The 22,504-nt window shown below is 38.7% G+C and overlaps 1 protein-coding gene across 2 annotated transcripts in view; it reads right to left on the bottom strand.

Annotated features, from left to right (window-relative positions):
• LOC139969181 (uncharacterized) overlaps window positions 1-22,504 on the bottom strand; it is a 114,371-nt gene that overhangs the window by 17,050 nt on the left and 74,817 nt on the right. Inside the window, exons 39-51 of one of the 2 annotated variants that reach the window (XM_071974031.1) lie at window positions 21,216-21,323; window positions 19,429-19,674; window positions 16,795-16,902; window positions 15,527-15,775; window positions 14,686-14,790; window positions 14,016-14,261; window positions 10,420-10,527; window positions 8,631-8,876; window positions 5,948-6,055; window positions 4,685-4,930; window positions 3,860-3,964; window positions 3,177-3,422; window positions 647-754 (exon numbers count right to left, since the gene is read on the bottom strand). In XM_071974031.1, the coding sequence (XP_071830132.1) occupies window positions 647-754; window positions 3,177-3,422; window positions 3,860-3,964; window positions 4,685-4,930; window positions 5,948-6,055; window positions 8,631-8,876; window positions 10,420-10,527; window positions 14,016-14,261; window positions 14,686-14,790; window positions 15,527-15,775; window positions 16,795-16,902; window positions 19,429-19,674; window positions 21,216-21,323 (2,229 nt within the window). The remainder of the gene's footprint in view (window positions 1-646; window positions 755-3,176; window positions 3,423-3,859; window positions 3,965-4,684; window positions 4,931-5,947; window positions 6,056-8,630; window positions 8,877-10,419; window positions 10,528-14,015; window positions 14,262-14,685; window positions 14,791-15,526; window positions 15,776-16,794; window positions 16,903-19,428; window positions 19,675-21,215; window positions 21,324-22,504) is intronic. The other variant, XM_071974032.1, reaches the window with a different exon arrangement.

The raw sequence follows: 22,504 nt of genomic DNA, 5'->3' as shown, positions 1-22,504 counted from the left end.
CACCAGAGCAGTTTGTCAGCAATAAAACTGTTTTCAATTAGTATGGTGTGGTTCTGCCCGTATTTTACTTGTTGATTTTCTTTAAGGGGGGGGGGATATAAATGCTTCATATTATATTTCCTTAAACCCGGTTCATAATCACCCTCTTCCAAACTCTGAAATGCTGCAAATTTACCATGGAGCGAATTCTCATATATTTGGGTTTGTGCCAAGAACCGGAAAAATTGCAATAATAATCGTACAGTTTTCAACTTATAAAGTACTTTTATTTTTGTTCTCGCATAACTAACATTTATTCCTAAAAGATGTTGAGACTGCACTAATTATTAAAGAGCATTTCTATGAAGTGCATCCCATAGCTCATAACAATTTAATACGTTCAGTAACCTACGCAGCCTACTCAAATTACAACATAAACTAGAACAGTGAAGCCACTCCTGTCAAATGAACAAGGCATGCAGAGAATTTGACAAGGAAAAACTACATCTGTGTGATCATGAGAACCTAAAGTTTCTAGTAAACAACATATAATGAGAAGACCAACGTTGCGTTCTGCCAATAAGCCGTAAGCGAAAGAATAAGTCAGGCTTGTATAGTACGTGACAGATAGTTCATTTAAATTCTAAATTACGCATAAAGTATTTACCTATCTCGAAACCGGCTACGTCAGTGGCCTTTGAGCATGCGATGCTAATGGTAAAGAAGCCATCTTCTTCAAACAGACATTGTGATACTGGAGTAAATGAGCAATCGGCTGTGTAAGAGAGATTCATCAGATTGAAAAAAGGTCAATCAAATGTCCATAAGCTGACTTCGAGGGAAAAGTAAGACCGTCACAGAGACATGTTATAAAGGTTGTAAGTAGATAACGACGGTGATTGGGGCAAACAGGGACAATTGGCGAGCGGGCAAACTACGCAAACCAGATCGATTTGGGAACTCAGGGATGTAAGTGCAGCCCCCAAAAAAATACGGAAAACTATTCGGAGACCCCGGGTGAATGCCGTCCTAACACATCCTACTCCTACTCCTCTGACTACTAACACACTATCGTTATGTTAGGCTAGCTCAAAAGTATTAGCGCTAATACATCCTACTCCGAGTTCGGACTACTTACACACTATCGTTATGTTAGGCTAGCTCAAAGTTACGAATACGTCGCAGCGAACTCCGAAATAAAAAACAGTCTCACATTCGAATGCGATCATGAATATCAACTATCATATGCCTATCCCATAGATTTCCGCCGCTCACAAATATCACAAGCTTTAATTCCGAAACTTCTGTCGAGCACCAGCAGTTAAGAAGATGTGAATTAGGCAAGGTTTTTCAACGACACAAATGAGCTATGGCGATTTGAAGTTCGCACGTACGCAATGATGTTCACATGGCACAATGTTGTACATTGCAATGTGATGTGTAACAGGAAATGGTATTTTGGTTGATCGATGAGTGAAAATTGAAGTTAGCTTGCTGCAACGGGCCAGGCATTTTTGCCGCGTTGTGTCTTTGATATTCGTACAATTTTGTGGAAACTTGAATGGAATTTTAAGAAAACCGGATTTCCGTAAAAATACGGAAGACTTACATCCCTGGGAACTAAAGTATAGTCCCTTGGATGTTCCAGCTGTTCGACGTTACTTAATTTGACTGTCGGAATTATACTTCGGCTATATCACATGGCGGACCCTTCTTCAGACTGGATCTCTCTCATTGATTATCATACCTGCTGTACAAAACTCAGACCTGACATAATCAAGCCCAGAATTTTCTATATTCTATCATTTTTAAGTTTGGCAATTCCATAATTATATCACCTGCATGATTTAAGCTTAACTTCTAATCATTAATTATTCTTTCATGGTTCCCTGTATTCTTGGCTAGTGTGCCTGCTTAGTACTGAAGCAGAGTACCGTAGACAAGATAAATTGCCAAAAATTTGTTACACTGAGTATATTGTTTGCAGCTTTCGCCACTAGCTGTTACATTCCGGTTAATGTAGAATATGATGAAAGAAGTACAATGGACATTTATGCCTTAATGAACAGTAGTTTATTCTTTCTCTTGCTTGTCACTACCCCCGTAGCACTCTGCCTAATCCACTCCTGTTGTTGCATGCGTAACAACGTACGACATAACGACAGCGTGTATATGCTTGTACAGTAACATCACTACAGCCAACACTCCTGTTGTTGCATGCATAACAGCGTATGACATAACGACAGTGTATATATGCTTGTACAGTAACATCAATACAGCCAACACTCCTGTTGTTGCATGTGTAACAACGTAGGACATAACGACAGTGTATATATGCTTGTACAGTAACATCAATACAGCCAACACTCCTGTTGTTGCATGCGTAACAACGTACGACATAACGACAGTGTGTATATGCTTGTACAGTAACATCAATACAGCCAACACTCCTGTTGTTGCATGTGTAACAACGTAGGACATAACGACAGTGTGTATATGCTTGTACAGTAACATCACTACAGCCAACACTCCTGTTGTTGCATGCGTAACAACGTACGACATAACGACAGTGTATATATGCTTGTACAGTAACATCACTACAGCCAACACTCCTGTTGTTGCATGCGTAACAACGTACGACATAACGACAGTGTATATATGCTTGTACAGTAACATCACTACAGCCAACACTCCTGTTGTTGCATGTGTAACAACGTACGACATAACGACAGTGTGTATATGCTTGTACAGTAACATCACTACAGCCAACACTCCTGTCGTTGCATGTGTAACAACGTAGGACATAACGACAGTGTGTATATGCTTGTACAGTAACATCACTACAGCCAACACTCCTGTTGTTGCATGCGTAACAACGTACGACATAACGACAGTGTATATATGCTTGTACAGTAACATCACTACAGCCACCACCGGTGAGCACTACGAAACAAAACAGACTGCACATGTCCAAGTAAAGCAGAGAGTTACCATGGCGATTGGTGGTAATTTTTTTCCAACAGTTGCTTTCTTTACAGTACAAACCAGCATTTTGTTTCATCGTATTGAACTTTTGCCCCATGTTTTCTCATTGTGTGTGGAATATTTTATATAGGAATTGGACAAGAATTGTAAAAACTATCATTACACAATTTAAAAAAACAAAAATCTTCCAACTGTAAGTAACTAATACATACCGGAATCATCATCATCGATTTGGCATTGTGCTGAGCCTGTCGCTTCAAATGCAGTTGTAGCTGAAAATCCTGGTTCAAAGCTAAAGTCACAAATCTCAACATCGAAAGTTTCATCATCTTCGATAATGCAATCATCAACTATCTCCAGCTCGACGGAGAAAGTGGTAGTTCCCGTTGGGAACGGGAACGGATCAGTACTAACGTAATCAACTCCATCCTCGGCTGTACCATCAGTGAAACAGAGATCTGTAAATAAGAGTGTTTTATTTTTATTTGCTGTGCGAGGGGTCATAAAATTATCTGTTTAGTTTTTGGAGGATGGGCATATTAGAATATGCATCAACGTCTTAAATACACAACGACTGTCTTGAGAGCTCAAATTTTCTCCGATTAATTAAACCTCAGCAACAATCTCAAAGAAATAAGGAAGGTCCCTACTTGCCAGACATAAAATTGAGAAAGTTTCCCAACAGATATAACCACCATTGCATGGAAACATGTAAGCCCCAGAGCAGTTTTGTATGGTATATTAGGGAATGATTGTAATATTCCACAACACATATAGCATTGTGTGGTTCCTTTTCCGATATTATTTCGTCATCGTGGTATAATTGTGTTTGGTGTTTAACTCACTAGTTATCCCGTTGATATCATGAGTGGACTAGAGAAAATTGTATACTTACTGAGGGAGACACCCTCATCATCTACTTGGTTATCGCATACAATCGTTACTGTACCGGATTGACTCTCATCGACATCATGCAATGCTGGATCTAAAGAACAAGTTGCTACACAAAAGAAAAGAAAAAAAAACAACCAGAAGTATCATCTATTGTTGGCCAAGGAAATACTTTTCACACTTTTATGTTGCACTCTCAGTTTGGGAGGACTTAAATCCATTTTCCTTAGAACATTCTACAATTCAGTGTAACTAGAAAAGGGTATTGGTAATAAGCTATTCCACTGCATGGACCCCCCCCCCATGACCCCATAGAAATAGTACACAATGCTTTTCTAAACATCATTATGAAAAAGAGGTGGAATAACGTTGTTTATGTAAAGCTGTTGTGACTTTGGTAGGTCTTAGAAAGCGGGGGAATAAATATTAGAGACTCTTGAATTTCTTAGGAAGAAGTATTTCCTATACTACGGATCCCATAACCTCACTGAATGACCAGGCACTGGTTGCCTTACTCAGTCCATATAAACTATTGGGGGGTTGCAATGGGTGGTTGGGGGGGGGAGGGTTTCATTCAGTTTTTTTGTTACTGATTTATATTAAAGACAGGGATAAGCCTGGGGTAAAAAAAAATCACGGAATTTTGCAACAATTGTGGATTAGGCTCCAGTTTGCGTATGCTACAGTGTGTTAGGATAATAGTTTTTGTCCCCGAGGAAAAAAAGAATTCGCGGAAAAAGCTCATGCCTGTAAAGAGAAGTGCAGAGCTGCTCTTTCAGGATACCATAATAATGTATCCATCAAGAAAGTGTCGTGCATTTTGACTTACTCGTATCGTCGTCCTTGATTGTAACTATTTGTGTGCCCACGAACTGGACTGCGGTATTGTCAAATCCTTCTGGAAAATTAACCATACTGACACCGACTGTGAAAGACTGGTGATTCTCCACGTTGCTGTCGTCAACTATACCTACTTCGAAGGATAGATCGTTGGTGTTGATATCAAAGCTGAAAGTGCCGTCGTTTGTCGTGTAATCACTCGTTTCCACGGCGGTGCCATCTGACAGGGCCACATCTGAAACAAAATGGAAATATTCATAGTTATTTTGGGTTTTTTTTTTTCTAAATTATTTTACGAAAATATATATGACCACAATAAACATGTAGATGAATGCCGTTCAAAAAGAAAGTTTGCAGCAAACGGCGTCACTTCATGTTAGCTAATTATTTTTGTTTTTTCCTTTTTTTGGCATGTTTTTTCGTATTCTAGCTAATAACTTTAACGCATGATCAAACTCTAACAATTTTTAATGTACCAAAAATTTCAACTTTCAAAACGAAATAATAATCTTGGTATGTACAGTATACTTACAACAAACAGAATGTTAACTGATTTTATTATCTACGGTACCGAGTTCAAAAATCTGTCTTTCTTACCCACAACAATCATCCTATAAGCTATAGAGTCCTAGAGATCTTTTTTCTTTTCTTTTTTGAGAAACAAAGTTTTTGAGCAAATTTCAACATTTCCAATTTTTTTTCATTTCATTATTGGTGTGCATTTTTTGAACTGAAATTTCACCAGTCTAATAGAGTAATGAACTGCACTGCATAGGGTAGTCCATATGCAATGATAAACTACACCAAAATTTGAATCTAATACAAAAAATATGAAAAAAAGCAGCTTTTTAGATTCAGGTGAATTGTACTAGTATTCACTTCATAAACTCAAATTTGAGATAAATGTTGTATTATTGGGAATAAAACATAAGGGCAAAGAAATTTAAAATTAAAAAAAAAAAACAGGTCCTTCTTATTAACTATCGGGCATTCTAGTACAAACAGGGGGACGTTACGAGTTCCTCGACAGAGAAGAGATATTTTAAACTACTCTGTTATTTATAAACACATTGTTAAAGCATGCCGACGTTCGACCATGCCCAGAATATATTTCAGGTCCTCCACTGTCCTATGGTAATAGTGAAGTGCATTAAAGCCTTAAAATTTTAATACTCTCTTATGACAACAGTCAGAATAATATTCTTATGTTTCTACGATTTAGTACATTGAGAAAGAAAACGAATCAACCGACCAAATGTTATTCCGGGGCAGTCAACTTGCAGATCACAGGTAACCGAAGCGATGAAGGGTGAGGTGCCTTCGGTCACACAGTCTTCCGTTGGGTCGAACCGACAGGTCGCTTTAAAGGGAATCAGATCGAACAGAACGATTGCAGTCAAATATTGCAAAACCTTTAACGCAGAATTCAAAGTTAATCGATATATATGGTGCGAAGAGAAAAATATTCAAAATGACTTCCAACCCACACTGACCTGTATGATGACATTTCTCAGAACAGAATGAATCAATTTTTAACGTAGAGAAAAGGAATCTAAGAAAGGTCTTTTTTTGTCTGTCACAGTAAAAGGAAAACAAATCATAGACGATGAGTAGACTGTTTTATTTTTTAAAACAGCTCACAAATTTATGACGCTGTGGTCGATATACTCCCAGCAACTGCAACCTGTCGATTTCTTGAAGAGAATGAAGATCATATTTACAAAATGCTGATAATATTGAACCCAAAGTTCCAAACGTTACCAATTCGAATGTCAACAAGTGATGATAATATCCACTGGTCCCTGCCAACTCCCCCACCCCAGTCACCCGCCCCCCAGTTTATATCATCGATAATTAATGAACCAGTCCACATTACCCCATGGGTTTTACACATTGTGTATGGCCTCTTGCACAAATATTATTTTTATATATTTTTTGGGAAAGGGGTGTGAGGGGAAGGAGGATGGCAATCAAAACATACATTAGAATCTGTATGAATGCGAAGTTACAGCTCTTTTCGTAGTTACTTTGGTATTAACACCTGCCCGAGAAATCGGATTATTATAGTTTTCAAATTTTGCACAGCACCTTTGTAGGCTATGCTCCCTGCATAAATTGCATCCTTATGAATTTTGTATAGTAGCAATTATAAGTCCTTCAAACTAATTCACTGCAATCATAAAGTATGTGTAGGTATTTCAAAATTATTATGACTAGAAACATAGTTATGGTAGGACACCTTCACAAGAACATTCTCATTGATATTGATTTTGCAACAAAAAATTAAGATATGAAGGTGACACAGTAGGAATAAACAGGTCACCAACTTTTCTTGCTGCAACTTTCTGTACTTGTTTATTTAAATCTTTTCATCATTCCGATGATTTCGGACGTACGTTTAATCCATTCTCTCCTTCTGTCCTATTTAAAGCAGTGATGAGTCTTAGAAAATATTGAAGCTTTGAAATCCTGTAGACAAACTCATTAGACATATCTGGTAACTCCTAGTTATCTGATTAGTTAAATCCTCCCTCGATAACAAACTTGCTATTCCTAGTTATCTGATTAGTTAAACCCTCCCTCGGTAACAAATTTGCTACTCCTAGTTATCTGATCAGTTAAACTCTCCCTCGGTAACAAATTTGCTACTCCTAGTTATCTGATTAGTTAAATCCTCCCTCGATAACAAATTTGCTATTCCTAGTTATCTGATTAGTTAAACCCTCCCTCGGTAACAAATTTGCTACTCCTAGTTATCTGATCAGTTAAACCCTCCCTCGGTAACAAATTTGCTACTCCTAGTTATCTGATTAGTTAAATCCTTCCTCTGTAACAAATTTGCTTCTCCAAGTTATCTGATAAGTTGAATCGTCCCTCGGTAACAAATGTGCTACTCCTAGTTATCTGATAAATTAAACCCGCCCTCGGTAACAAATTTGCAGCTCCTAGTTATCTTATTAGTTAAATCCTCCTTCGGTAACAAATGTGCTACTCCTAGTTATCTGATTATTTAAATCCTCCCTCCATAACAAATGTGCTATTCCTAGTTATTTGATGAGTTAAATCCTCCCTTGGTAATAAATTTGCTATTCCTAGTTATCTGATTAGTTAAATCCTCCCTCGGTAACAAATGTGCTACTCCTAGTTATCTGATTATTTAAATCCTCCCTCCATAACAAATGTGCTATTCCTAGTTATTTGATCAGTTAAATCCTCCCTTGGTAATAAATTTGCTATTCCTAGTTATCTGATTAGTTAAATCCTCCCTCGGTAACAAATGTGCTACTCCTAGTTATCTGATTATTTAAATCCTCCCTCCATAACAAATGTGCTACTCCTAGTTATCTGATTAGTTAAACCCTCCCTCGGTAACAAATGTGCTACTCCTAGTTATCTGATTAGTTAAACCCTCCCTCGGTAACAAATTTGCTATTCCTAGTTATCTGATAAGTTAAACCCTCCCTCGGTAACAAATTTGTTACATCTAGTTATCTGATCAGTTAAACCCTCCCTCGGTAACAAATTTGCTACATCTAGTTATCTGATCAGTTAAACCCTCCCTCGGTAACAAATTTGCTACTCCTAGTTATCTGATTAGTTAAACCCTCCCTCGGTAACAAATGTGCTACTCCTAGTTATCTGATTAGTTAAACCCTCCCTCGGTAACAAATGTGCTACTCCTAGTTATCTGATTAGTTAAACCCTCCCTCGGTAACAAATGTGCTACTCTTAGTTATCTGTTTAGTTAAACCCTCCCTCGGTAACAAATTTGCTACTCCTAGTTATCTGATTAGTTAAACCCTCCCTCGTTAACAAATTTGCTACTCCTAGTTATCTGATTAGTTAAACCCTCCCTCGGTAACAAATGTGCTACTCCTAGTTATCTGATTAGTTAAACCCTCCCTCGGTAACAAATTTTCTAAGACAAAAAGTACCTGTGTCGTCATCTAGAATCGTCACCACTTGCGAACCCGTAAAGGATATACAGTTCTGGTCCACACCCTCAGGAATGATGACATTCGAGAGGCTTATCGTAAAGGAATGATCTTTCTCTACAATTGTATCAGGTACGATGCTAATGGAGAATGACAGTGACGTGGTTGCAGTCGGGAAACCAATCATAGTCACAATCGAGTTGAAATCCTCCGGTTGTGTGGCGGTTCCATCCGTGTAGTCAAACTCTGCAGAGGTGGAAATTCCAAATTGTTTGTATAATCGGTGCCTGTAGCTGAAAGACCTGTCATTACTGTAACGCAGTGTCGGAGTGTCCATACAGTCAGAGGGGGCAGATGCCCCCCCCCCCCTGACGGACTCAAATGGACTGCTGGCACCCTTTTCAGCTTTTTACCACTTTTTACTTATTCGCGATTATTGACTTCTGTATTGCGCTCTCAAGTATACCTATTGACATTTGTCACATTTTATTGGTGTTATTTTCTGACAAAATGGTGATGTCACCTATTTATTCTTTTTTTATCTGCAAATTAGCAAGGCCCAGAAAGGGTCATTTCCGGCAATCTAGGAATTTCTTTACTCAAAAAATTTCTCCACGCTCAGCGCCAACCTGTGGTGGCGCTCCGCTTAGATAGTGTCGAAAGCGCCCCTACAGACCATTCTCCCCCCCCCCGGACCAATACCCCTAGCTCCGCCACTGCTGTAACGAGTAACGTCTTTGGCCAGTCGAGTGCAATGATAATTATTTTATGACTTATTAAATTACTTTGTGTTATTTGCATAGACTGCAACCGCCGCATATGGGGCTTGAAGGATGAACTGCCCATTCACTGTACGTCTTCCCGTCCATAAACCTTGAAAAAGGTTAAAGGAAAACATACTTTTGTTGAATAAATAAACATTATTTTAATAAACTAGGACTGTCACTGCCATACTCTTCCTTGGTGTTGGTGTCGGTGGGGTCTGTTGGTTGGGGGAGGGGCAAAATAATTTAAAGACAAATTTGTTCATCCCTGTCAGGCAATTCCCATGGAAAGCCCGTTTCTTGTAGCACAACCTTCCTACATTGAGAACCACAGTGACCTATCTTACCGTTTCCAACTTTTGAGAAATTTATTTATACCCTTAAGCAGCTTCAGTAGAGCTCCTTAGACACAACAAAATTCTCAGCATTGGGAAAACGTAAGATTGTAATGGCCTCAAATATTAAACACTTTTTTAATGCATTACAAACTGACCGAGGACAAAACGGTCTTCAATGTCATCAACGGGGGAGGGGGAGGGGGGGTGGTGTTTGTTGTTTGGTTGAGGGAGTTACAATTTAATAAACGATGGATTAACATGAACATGGAATAACATTTAGGAGGCCTAGTTGTGGCAGTAATGAGCCAACATCATTTTCAATTGAGCCTTAAAGGAGCCTTCCACAGATTTATTATATTTTACTTAAAGTTCAATATCTTGTTACCCAGAATAGCTATAGAAACATAACCCAGCACTCAATTTTTCTTTGTTCTTGGACTGACTGCAATTTGACGCAACAAATTCTACCTTACCTAGGTCAACCTTTGAAGGAAATATTAACTTTAATGCATTTTGGGAAGTTTTCTCCCTTATTTGATCTTGAAACTTGACCCTCATTACACCATATTCAGATTTTTTAATTTTTTTTTTACTTCTTATGCATTTGAGAAGGTCAGGTGAAGGATTGAAGGGGCACGGTGGATTGCTGGGGGGGGGGGTTAGTAATTTTTATTTCCTATTCCTTACCAAAGCTGACACCATCCTTTGCGTGAACCCCGTTACACTCCACTTCGACGGAAAGAAATCCATCAAATTCATCCACGGTGACTTCAGAGGTAGCAAATGAACATGTAACTATCAACAGAAATAACAAAACAATTCTAAGAAGCTGATAAAATCAAAGATATTACTTAAAAAAAAAAAATTGAAATGAATTATGTCACACGGAATATGAACAGAGTCTTTCCTTACGACATTACACCGCAGGAAATTTTCAGTACGTCCAACGCGGTCCAGAACGGAATCACCTTTAACTGTTTCACATTCGACCAGCGATGCCTTCCTCTTTCAAAGTCAATTGAATTTATAGTTAATGCTTCATCTGTTAGTTCACAAAGATTTCGTTTGGTTCGGACTCGTGGATGTTTCTCCCAAAATCTAAAACTTTAATCTCACCATTAATTGGGCTCTGTGTGTATATAGTGTAGACTCAGCCAGCATCTGAACACCTACTCCAACACCTACTCCAACAACTATTCCAACACCTACTCCAAAACCTACTCCAACACCTACTCCAACACCTACTCCAACACCTATTCCAACACCTACTCCAACACCCAATCCAACACCTACTCCAACAGCTACTCCAACAACTATTCCAACACCTACTCCAACACCTACTCCAACACCTACTCCAACACTGAGTCAGGCTTCTGACCGAGTCAGAAACGACCGGATATACCAACCCCACCCCTCACCCCCCATATCTATGATCACCACTTCACTGCAGCATCGTTTCTAAACTTAAAGCAACATTATTCTGACATAATCAAGCCCAGAATTTTCTAAATTCTATATTTTTAAGTTTGGCAACTCCATAATTATCACCTGCATGATTTGAGCTTAAAGCAGCATTTTGCGTTTGGTCGCCGTTTTCTACTTTTTTGACATGTCCATCGAGTTTTTTACATATATCAATCACAAAACAGCAAACTAAGATATTAGCCAAGTTTTTCCCTGCCAACAACGTTAATTGGTGAGTAATTAAGGATATTTGCAGATAATGAGAAGAGTGTCCACGACAAATTCCATAGTTAAAATTAATCGCATACAGTTCCCCAAACCCACTAGTTTGAATTCATCCAATCAGAGATGCAGGTTTAGTTATGAGCCGTTGATTAAAATAGATTCAAGACTTTGCGTTGGTACAACCAGGGAGATATATGGAACTCCCTGGTACAACTGCCATATAGACTGTACACAAATCAAGCATGGTGTTGTATTACGTATTGGTCAATGACGTTCGTAGTGTTTAAATATTCATATTATGGGCGAGGTTTATGGGTTCTAACGGAAAAAACGGTGGAGTCAGTGAGGTTGAGAAAATCAAAGAAAAGGATGCAAAATGCTGCTTTAACTTCTAATCATTAATTATTCTTTCATGGTTCCCTGTATTCTTGGCTAGTGTGCCTGCTTAGTACTAAAGCAGAGTACCGTAGACAAGATAAATGGCCAAAAATTTGTTACACTGAGTATATCATTTGCAGCTTTCGCCACTAGCTGTTACATTCGGTTAATGTAGAATATGATGAAAGAAGTACAATGGACATTTATGTAGTTTATTCTTTCTCTTGCTTGTGACTACCCCGGTAGCACTCTGCTTAATCCACTCCTGTTGTTGCATGTGTAACAACGTAGGACATAACGACAGTGTCTATATGCTTGTACAGTAACATCACTACAGCCAACACTCCTGTCGTTGCATGCGTAACAACGTATGACATAACGAGAGTGTGTATATGCTTGTACAATAACATCACTACAGCCAACACTCCTGTTGTTGCATGCGTAACAACGTACGACATAACGAGAGTGTGTATATGCTTGTACAGTAACATCACTACAGCCAACACTCCTGTCGTTGCATGCGTAACAACGTATGACATAACGAGAGTGTGTATATGCTTGTACAGTAACATCACTACAGCCAACACTCCTGTCGTTGCATGCGTAACAACGTACGACATAACGAGAGTGTGTATATGCTTGTACAGTAACATCACTACAGCCAACACTCCTGCCGTTGCATGCGTAACAACGTATGACATAACGAGAGTGTGTATATGCTTGTACAGTAACATCACTACAGCCAACACTCCTGTTGTTGCATGCGTAACAACGTACGACATAACGAGAGTGTGTATATGCTTGTACAGTAACATCACTACAGCCAACACTCCTGTCGTTGCATGCGTAACAACGTATGACATAACGAGAGTGTGTATATGCTTGTACAGTAACATCACTACAGCCAACACTCCTGTCGTTGCATGCGTAACAACGTATGACATAACGAGAGTGTGTATATGCTTGTACAGTAACATCACTACAGCCAACACTCCTGTTGTTGCATGCGTAACAACGTACGACATAACGACAGTGTCTATATGCTTGTACAGTAACATCACTACAGCCAACACTCCTGTCGTTGCATGCGTAACAACGTACGACATAACGACAGTGTGTATATGCTTGTACAGTAACATCACTACAGCCAACACTCCTGTCGTTGCATGCGTAACAACGTACGACATAACGACAGTGTCTATATGCTTGTACAGTAACATCACTACAGCCAACACTCCTGTCGTTGCATGCGTAACAACGTATGACATAACGAGAGTGTGTATATGCTTGTACAGTAACATCACTACAGCCAACACTCCTGTCGTTGCATGCGTAACAACGTACGTCATAACGACAGTGTATATATGCTTGTACAGTAACATCACTACAGCCAACACTCCTGTCGTTGCATGCGTAACAACGTACGACATAACGACAGTGTGTATATGCTTGTACAGTAACATCACTACAGCCAACACTCCTGTTGTTGCATGCGTAACAACGTACGACATAACGACAGCGTATATGCTTGTACAGTAACATCACTACAGCCAACACTCCTGTTGTTGCATGCGTAACAACGTACGACATAACGACAGTGTGTATATGCTTGTACAGTAACATCACTACAGCCAACACTCCTGTTGTTGCATGCGTAACAACGTACGACATAACGACAGCGTATATGCTTGTACAGTAATATCACTACAGCCAACACTCCTGTTGTTGCATGCGTAACAACGTACGACATAACGACAGCGTGTATATGCTTGTACAGTAACATCACTACAGCCAACACTCCTGTTGTTGCATGCGTAACAACGTACGACATAACGACAGTGTATATATGCTTGTACAGTAACATCACTACAGCCAACACTCCTGTTGTTGCATGTGTAACAACATACGATATAATGACAGTGTATATATGCTTGTACAGTAACATCACTACAGCCACCACCGGTGAGCACTACGAAACAAAACAGACTGCACATGTCCAAGTAAAGCAGAGAGTTACCATGGCGATTGGTGTTTGTTTCCAACAGTTGCTTTCTTTACAGTACAAACCAGCATTTTGTTTCATCGTATTGAACTTTTGCCTAATGTTTTCTCATTGTGTGTGGAATATTTTATATAGGAATTGGACAAGAATTGTAAAAACTATAGTTACACAATTTAAAAAAACAAAAAACTTCCAAACTGTAACTAATACATACCGGAATCATCATCAATGATTCGGCATTGTGCTGAGCCTGTCGCTTCAAATGCAGTTGTAGCTGAAAATCCTGGTTCAAAGCTAAAGTCACAAATCTCAACATCGAAAGTTTCAACATCTTCGGTAATGTCATCATCAACTATCTCCAGCTCGACGGAGAAAGTGGTAGTTCCCGTTGGGAACGGGAACGGATCAGTACTAACGTAATCAACTCCATCCTCGGCTGTACCATCAGTGAAACAGAGATCTGTAAATAAGAGTGTTTTATTTTTATTTGCTGTGCGAGGGGTCATAAAATTATCTGTTTAGTTTTTGGAGGATGGCATTTTAGAAAACGCATTAACATCTTAAATACACGACTGTCTTGAGAGCTCAAATTTTCTCTGATTAATTAACCTCAGCAACAATCTCGAAGAAGGAAGGTCCCTATTTGCCAGACATAAAATTGAGAAAGTTTCCCAACAGATATAACCACCGTTGGAAACATGTAAGCCCCAGAGCAGTTTTGTACGGTATATTAGGGAATGATTGTAATATTGCACAACACTTATTGCATTGAGTGGTTCCTTTTCCGATATAATTTCCTCATCGTGGTATAATTGTGTTTGGTGTTTAACTCACTAGTTATCCCGTTGATATCATGAGTGGACTAGAGAAAATTGTATACTTACTGAGGGAGACACCCTCATCATCTACTTGGTTATCGCATACAATCGTTACTGTACCCGATTGACTCTCATCGACATCATGCAATGCTGGATCTAAAGAACAAGTTGCTACACAAAGAAAAGAAAAAAAACAACCAGAAGTATCATCTATTGTTGGCCAAGGAAATACTATGTTACACTTTTATGTTGCACTCTCAGTTTGGGAGGACTTAAATCCATTTTCCTTAAGACATTCTACAATTCAGTGTAACTAGGAAAGGGTATTGGTAATAAGCTATTCCGCTGCATGGACCCACCCCCCCCCATGACCCCATAGAAATAGAACACAATGCTTTTCTAAACCTCATTATGAAAAAGAGGTGGAATAACGTTGTTTATGTAAAGCTGTTGTGACTTTGGTAGGTCTTAGAAAGCGGGGGAATAAATATTAGAGACTCTTGAATTTCTTAGGAAGAAGTATTTCCTATACTACGGATCCCATAACCTCACTGAATGACCAGGCACTGGTTGCCTTACTCAGTCCATATAAACTATTGGGGGGTTGCAATGGGTGGTTGGGGGGGGTTTCATTCAGTTTTTTTGTTACTGATTTATATTAAAGACAGGGATAAGCCTGGGGTAAAAAAAAATCACAGAATTTTGCAAAAATTGCGGTATAGGCTCCAGTTTGTGTATGCTACAGTGTGTTAGGATAATAGTTTTTGTCCCCGAGGTAAAAAAGAATTTACAGATGTTCCGCGAATTCGCGGAAAAAGCTCATGCCTGTAAAGAGAAGTGCAGAGCTGCTCTCTCAGGATACCATAATAATGTATCCATCAAGAAAGTGTCGTGCATTTTGACTTACTTGTATCGTCGTCCTTGATGGTAACTATTTGTGTGCCCACGAACTGAACGGCTGCGGTATCGTCAAATCCATCTGGAAAATTAACCATACTGACACCGACGGTGAAAGACTGGTGATTCTCCACGTTGCTGTCGTCAGCTATACCTACTTCGAAGGATAGATCGTTGGTATTGATATCAAAGCTGAAAGTGCCGTCGTTTGTCGTGTAATCACTCGTTTCCACGGCGGTGCCATCCGACAGGTCCACATCTGAAACAAAATGAAAATGTTTATAGTTATTTAGGTTTTTTTTTTTTTTACATTATTTTACTAAAATATATATGACCACAATAAACATGTAGATGAATGCCGTTCAAAAAGAAAGTTCGCAGCAAACGGCGTAATTTCATGTTAGCTAATTATTTTTGTTTTTCCTTTTTTGGCATGTTTTTTCGTATTCTAGCTAATAATATTAACGCATGATCAAACTCTAACAATTTTTAATGTACCAAAAATTTCAACTTTCAAAACGAAATAATAATCTTGGTATGTACAGTATACTTACAACAAACAGAATGTTAACTGATTTTATTATCTACGGTACCGAGTTCAAAAATCTGTCTTTCTTACCCACAACAATCATCCTATAAGCTATAGAGTCCTAGAGATCTTTTTTCTTTTCTTTTTTGAGAAACAAACAAAGTTTTTGAGCAAATTTCAACATTTCCAATTTTTTTTCATTTCATTATTGGTGTGCATTTTTTGAACTGAAATTTCACCAGTCTAATAGAGTAATGAACTGCACTGCATAGGGTAGTCCATATGCAATGATAAACTACACCAAAATTTAAATCTAATACAAAAAATATGAAAAAAAGCAGCTTTTTAGATTCAGGTGAATTGTACTAGTATTCACTTCATAAACTCAAATTTGAGATAAATGTTGTATTATTGGGAATAAAACATAAGGGCAAAGAAATTTAAAATTAAAAAAAAAAAACAGGTCCTTCTTATTAACTATCGGGCATTCTAGTACAAACAGGGGGACGTTACGAGTTCCTCGACAGAGAAGAGATATTTTAAACTACTCTGTTATTTATAAACACATTGTTAAAGCATGCCGACGTTCGACCATGCCCAGAATATATTTCAGGTCCTCCACTGTCCTATGGTAATAGTGAAGTGCATTAAAGCCTTAAAATTTTAATACTCTCTTATGACAACAGTCAGAATAATATTCTTATGTTTCTACGATTTAGTACATTGAGAAAGAAAACGAATCAACCGACCAAATGTTATTCCGGGGCAGTCAACTTGCAGATCACAGGTAACCGAAGCGATGAAGGGTGAGGTGCCTTCGGTCACACAGTCTTCCGTTGGGTCGAACCGACAGGTCGCTTTAAAGGGAATCAGATCGAACAGAACGATTGCAGTCAAATATTGCAAAACCTTTAACGCAGAATTCAAAGTTAATCGATATATATGGTGCGAAGAGAAAAATATTCAAAATGACTTCCAACCCACACTGACCTGTATGATGACATTTCTCAGAACAGAATGAATCAATTTTTAACGTAGAGAAAAGGAATCTAAGAAAGGTCTTTTTTTGTCTGTCACAGTAAAAGGAAAACAAATCATAGACGATGAGTAGACTGTTTTATTTTTTAAAACAGCTCACAAATTTATGACGCTGTGGTCGATATACTCCCAGCAACTGCAACCTGTCGATTTCTTGAAGAGAATGAAGATCATATTTACAAAATGCTGATAATATTGAACCCAAAGTTCCAAACGTTACCAATTCGAATGTCAACAAGTGATGATAATATCCACTGGTCCCTGCCAACTCCCCCACCCCAGTCACCCGCCCCCCAGTTTATATCATCGATAATTAATGAACCAGTCCACATTACCCCATGGGTTTTACACATTGTGTATGGCCTCTTGCACAAATATTATTTTTATATATTTTTTGGGAAAGGGGTGTGAGGGGAAGGAGGATGGCAATCAAAACATACATTAGAATCTGTATGAATGCGAAGTTACAGCTCTTTTCGTAGTTACTTTGGTATTAACACCTGCCCGAGAAATCGGATTATTATAGTTTTCAAATTTTGCACAGCACCTTTGTAGGCTATGCTCCCTGCATAAATTGCATCCTTATGAATTTTGTATAGTAGCAATTATAAGTCCTTCAAACTAATTCACTGCAATCATAAAGTATGTGTAGGTATTTCAAAATTATTATGACTAGAAACATAGTTATGGTAGGACACCTTCACAAGAACATTCTCATTGATATTGATTTTGCAACAAAAAATTAAGATATGAAGGTGACACAGTAGGAATAAACAGGTCACCAACTTTTCTTGCTGCAACTTTCTGTACTTGTTTATTTAAATCTTTTCATCATTCCGATGATTTCGGACGTACGTTTAATCCATTCTCTCCTTCTGTCCTATTTAAAGCAGTGATGAGTCTTAGAAAATATTGAAGCTTTGAAATCCTGTAGACAAACTCATTAGACATATCTGGTAACTCCTAGTTATCTGATTAGTTAAACCCTCCCTCGGTAACAAATTTGCTACTCCTAGTTATCTGATCAGTTAAACTCTCCCTCGGTAACAAATTTGCTACTCCTAGTTATCTGATTAGTTAAATCCTCCCTCGATAACAAATTTGCTATTCCTAGTTATCTGATTAGTTAAACCCTCCCTCGGTAACAAATTTGCTACTCCTAGTTATCTGATCAGTTAAACCCTCCCTCGGTAACAAATTTGCTACTCCTAGTTATCTGATTAGTTAAATCCTTCCTCGGTAACAAATTTGCTTCTCCAAGTTATCTGATAAGTTGAATCGTCCCTCGGTAACAAATTTGCTACTCCTAGTTATCTGATAAATTAAACCCGCCCTCGGTAACAAATTTGCAGCTCCTAGTTATCTTATTAGTTAAATCCTCCTTCGGTAACAAATGTGCTACTCCTAGTTATCTGATTATTTAAATCCTTCCTCCATAACAAATGTGCTATTCCTAGTTATTTGATGAGTTAAATCCTCCCTTGGTAATAAATTTGCTATTCCTAGTTATCTGATTAGTTAAATCCTCCCTCGGTAACAAATGTGCTACTCCTAGTTATCTGATTATTTAAATCCTCCCTCCATAACAAATGTGCTATTCCTAGTTATTTGATCAGTTAAATCCTCCCTTGGTAATAAATTTGCTATTCCTAGTTATCTGATTAGTTAAATCCTCCCTCGGTAACAAATGTGCTACTCCTAGTTATCTGATTATTTAAATCCTCCCTCCATAACAAATGTGCTACTCCTAGTTATCTGATTAGTTAAACCCTCCCTCGGTAACAAATGTGCTACTCCTAGTTATCTGATTAGTTAAACCCTCCCTCGGTAACAAATGTGCTATTCCTAGTTATCTGATAAGTTAAACCCTCCCTCGGTAACAAATTTGTTACATCTAGTTATCTGATCAGTTAAACCCTCCCTCGGTAACAAATTTGCTACATCTAGTTATCTGATCAGTTAAACCCTCCCTCGGTAACAAATTTGCTACTCCTAGTTATCTGATTAGTTAAACCCTCCCTCGGTAACAAATGTGCTACTCCTAGTTATCTGATTAGTTAAACCCTCCCTCGGTAACAAATGTGCTACTCCTAGTTATCTGATTAGTTAAACCCTCCCTCGGTAACAAATGTGCTACTCTTAGTTATCTGTTTAGTTAAACCCTCCCTCGGTAACAAATTTGCTACTCCTAGTTATCTGATTAGTTAAACCCTCCCTCGTTAACAAATTTGCTACTCCTAGTTATCTGATTAGTTAAACCCTCCCTCGGTAACAAATGTGCTACTCCTAGTTATCTGATTAGTTAAACCCTCCCTCGGTAACAAATTTTCTAAGACAAAAAGTACCTGTGTCGTCATCTAGAATCGTCACCACTTGCGAACCCGTAAAGGATATACAGTTCTGGTCCACACCCTCAGGAATGATGACATTCGAGAGGCTTATCGTAAAGGAATGATCTTTCTCTACAATTGTATCAGGTACGATGCTAATGGAGAATGACAGTGACGTGGTTGCAGTCGGGAAACCAATCATAGTCACAATCGAGTTGAAATCCTCCGGTTGTGTGGCGGTTCCATCCGTGTAGTCAAACTCTGCAGAGGTGGAAATTCCAAATTGTTTGTATAATCGGTGCCTGTAGCTGAAAGACCTGTCATTACTGTAACGCAGTGTCGGAGTGTCCATACAGTCAGAGGGGGCAGATGCCCCCCCCCCCCTGACGGACTCAAATGGACTGCTGGCACCCTTTTCAGCTTTTTACCACTTTTTACTTATTCGCGATTATTGACTTCTTTATTGCGCTCTCAAGTATACCTATTGACATTTGTCACATTTTATTGGTGTTATTTTCTGACAAAATGGTGATGTCACCTATTTATTCTTTTTTTATCTGCAAATTAGCAAGGCCCAGAAAGGGTCATTTCCGGCAATCTAGGAATTTCTTTACTCAAAAAATTTCTCCACGCTCAGCGCCAACCTGTGGTGGCGCTCCGCTTAGATAGTGTCGAAAGCGCCCCTACAGACCATTCTCCCCCCCCCCCGGACCAATACCCCTAGCTCCGCCACTGCTGTAACGAGTAACGTCTTTGGCCAGTCGAGTGCAATGATAATTATTTTATGACTTATTAAATTACTTTGTGTTATTTGCATAGACTGCAACCGCCGCATATGGGGCTTGAAGGATGAACTGCCCATTCACTGTACGTCTTCCCGTCCATAAACCTTGAAAAAGGTTAAAGGAAAACATACTTTTGTTGAATAAATAAACATTATTTTAATAAACTAGGACTGTCACTGCCATACTCTTCCTTGGTGTTGGTGTCGGTGGGGTCTGTTGGTTGGGGGAGGGGCAAAATAATTTAAAGACAAATTTGTTCATCCCTGTCAGGCAATTCCCATGGAAAGCCCGTTTCTTGTAGCACAACCTTCCTACATTGAGAACCACAGTGACCTATCTTACCGTTTCCAACTTTTGAGAAATTTATACCCTTTAGCAGCTTGAGTAGAGCTCCTTAGACACAACAAAATTCTCAGCATTGGGAAAACGTAAGATTGTAATGGCCTCAAATATTAAACACTTTTTTAATGCATTACAAACTGACCGAGGACAAAACGGTCTTCAATGTCATCAACGGGGAGGGGGGAGGGGGGGTGGTGTTTGTTGTTTGGTTGAGGGAGTTACAATTTAATAAACGATGGATTAACATGAACATGGAATAACATTTAGGAGGCCTAGTTGTGGCAGTAATGAGCCAACATCATTTTCAATTGAGCCTTAAAGGAGCCTTCCACAGATTTATTATATTTTAATTAAAAGTTCAATATCTTGTTACCCAGAATAGCTATAGAAACATAACCCAGCACTCAATTTTTCTTTGTTCTTGGACTGACTGCAATTTGACGCAACAAATTCTACCTTACCTAGGTCAACCTTTGAAGGAAATATTAACTTTAATGCATTTTGGGAAGTTTTCTCCCTTATTTGATCTTGAAACTTGACCCTCATTACACCATATTCAGATTTTTTAATTTTTTTTTTACTTCTTATGCATTTGAGAAGGTCAGGTGAAGGATTGAAGGGGCACGGTGGATTGCTGGGGGGGGGGGTTAGTAATTTTTATTTCCTATTCCTTACCAAAGCTGACACCATCCTTTGCGTGAACCCCGTTACACTCCACTTCGACGGAAAGAAATCCATCAAATTCATCCACGGTGACTTCAGAGGTAGCAAATGAACATGTAACTATCAACAGAAATAACAAAACAATTCTAAGAAGCTGATAAAATCAAAGATATTACTTAAAAAAAAAAAATTGAAATGAATTATGTCACACGGAATATGAACAGAGTCTTTCCTTACGACATTACACCGCAGGAAATTTTCAGTACGTCCAACGCGGTCCAGAACGGAATCACCTTTAACTGTTTCACATTCGACCAGCGATGCCTTCCTCTTTCAAAGTCAATTGAATTTATAGTTAATGCTTCATCTGTTGGTTCACAAAGATTTCGTTTGGTTCGGACTCGTGGATGTTTCTCCCAAAATCTAAAACTTTAATCTCACCATTAATTGGGCTCTGTGTGTATATAGTGTAGACTCAGCCAGCATCTGAACACCTACTCCAACACCTACTCCAACACCTACTCCAACAACTATTCCAACACCTACTCCAAAACCTACTCCAACACCTACTCCAACACCTATTCCAACACCTACTCCAACACCCAATCCAACACCTACTCCAACAGCTACTCCAACAACTATTCCAACACCTACTCCAACACCTACTCCAACACCTACTCCAACACTGAGTCAGGCTTCTGACCGAGTCAGAAACGACCGGATATACCAACCCCACCCCCCACCCCCCATATCTATGATCACCACTTCACTGCAGCATCGTTTCTAAACTTAAAGCAACATTATTCTGACATAATCAAGCCCAGAATTTTCTAAATTCTATATTTTTAAGTTTGGCAACTCCATAATTATCACCTGCATGATTTGAGCTTAAAGCAGCATTTTGCGTTTGGTCGCCGTTTTCTACTTTTTTGACATGTCCATCGAGTTTTTTACATATATCAATCACAAAACAGCAAACTAAGATATTAGCCAAGTTTTTCCCTGCCAACAACGTTAATTGGTGAGTAATTAAGGATATTTGCAGATAATGAGAAGAGTGTCCACGACAAATTCCATAGTTAAAATTAATCGCATACAGTTCCCCAAACCCACTAGTTTGAATTCATCCAATCAGAGATGCAGGTTTAGTTATGAGCCGTTGATTAAAATAGATTCAAGACTTTGCGTTGGTACAACCAGGGAGATGTATGGAACTCCCTGGTACAACTGCCATATAGACTGTACACAAATCAAGCATGGTGTTGTATTACGTATTGGTCAATGACGTTCGTAGTGTTTAA

The sequence above is a fragment of the Apostichopus japonicus genome, chromosome 6 (genome assembly GCF_037975245.1).
Source record: "Apostichopus japonicus isolate 1M-3 chromosome 6, ASM3797524v1, whole genome shotgun sequence".
Lineage (NCBI taxonomy): Eukaryota > Metazoa > Echinodermata > Holothuroidea > Aspidochirotida > Stichopodidae > Apostichopus > Apostichopus japonicus.
Note: the sequence above shows the minus strand (reverse complement) of the source record. Positions and strands in the feature narration are given on the sequence as shown.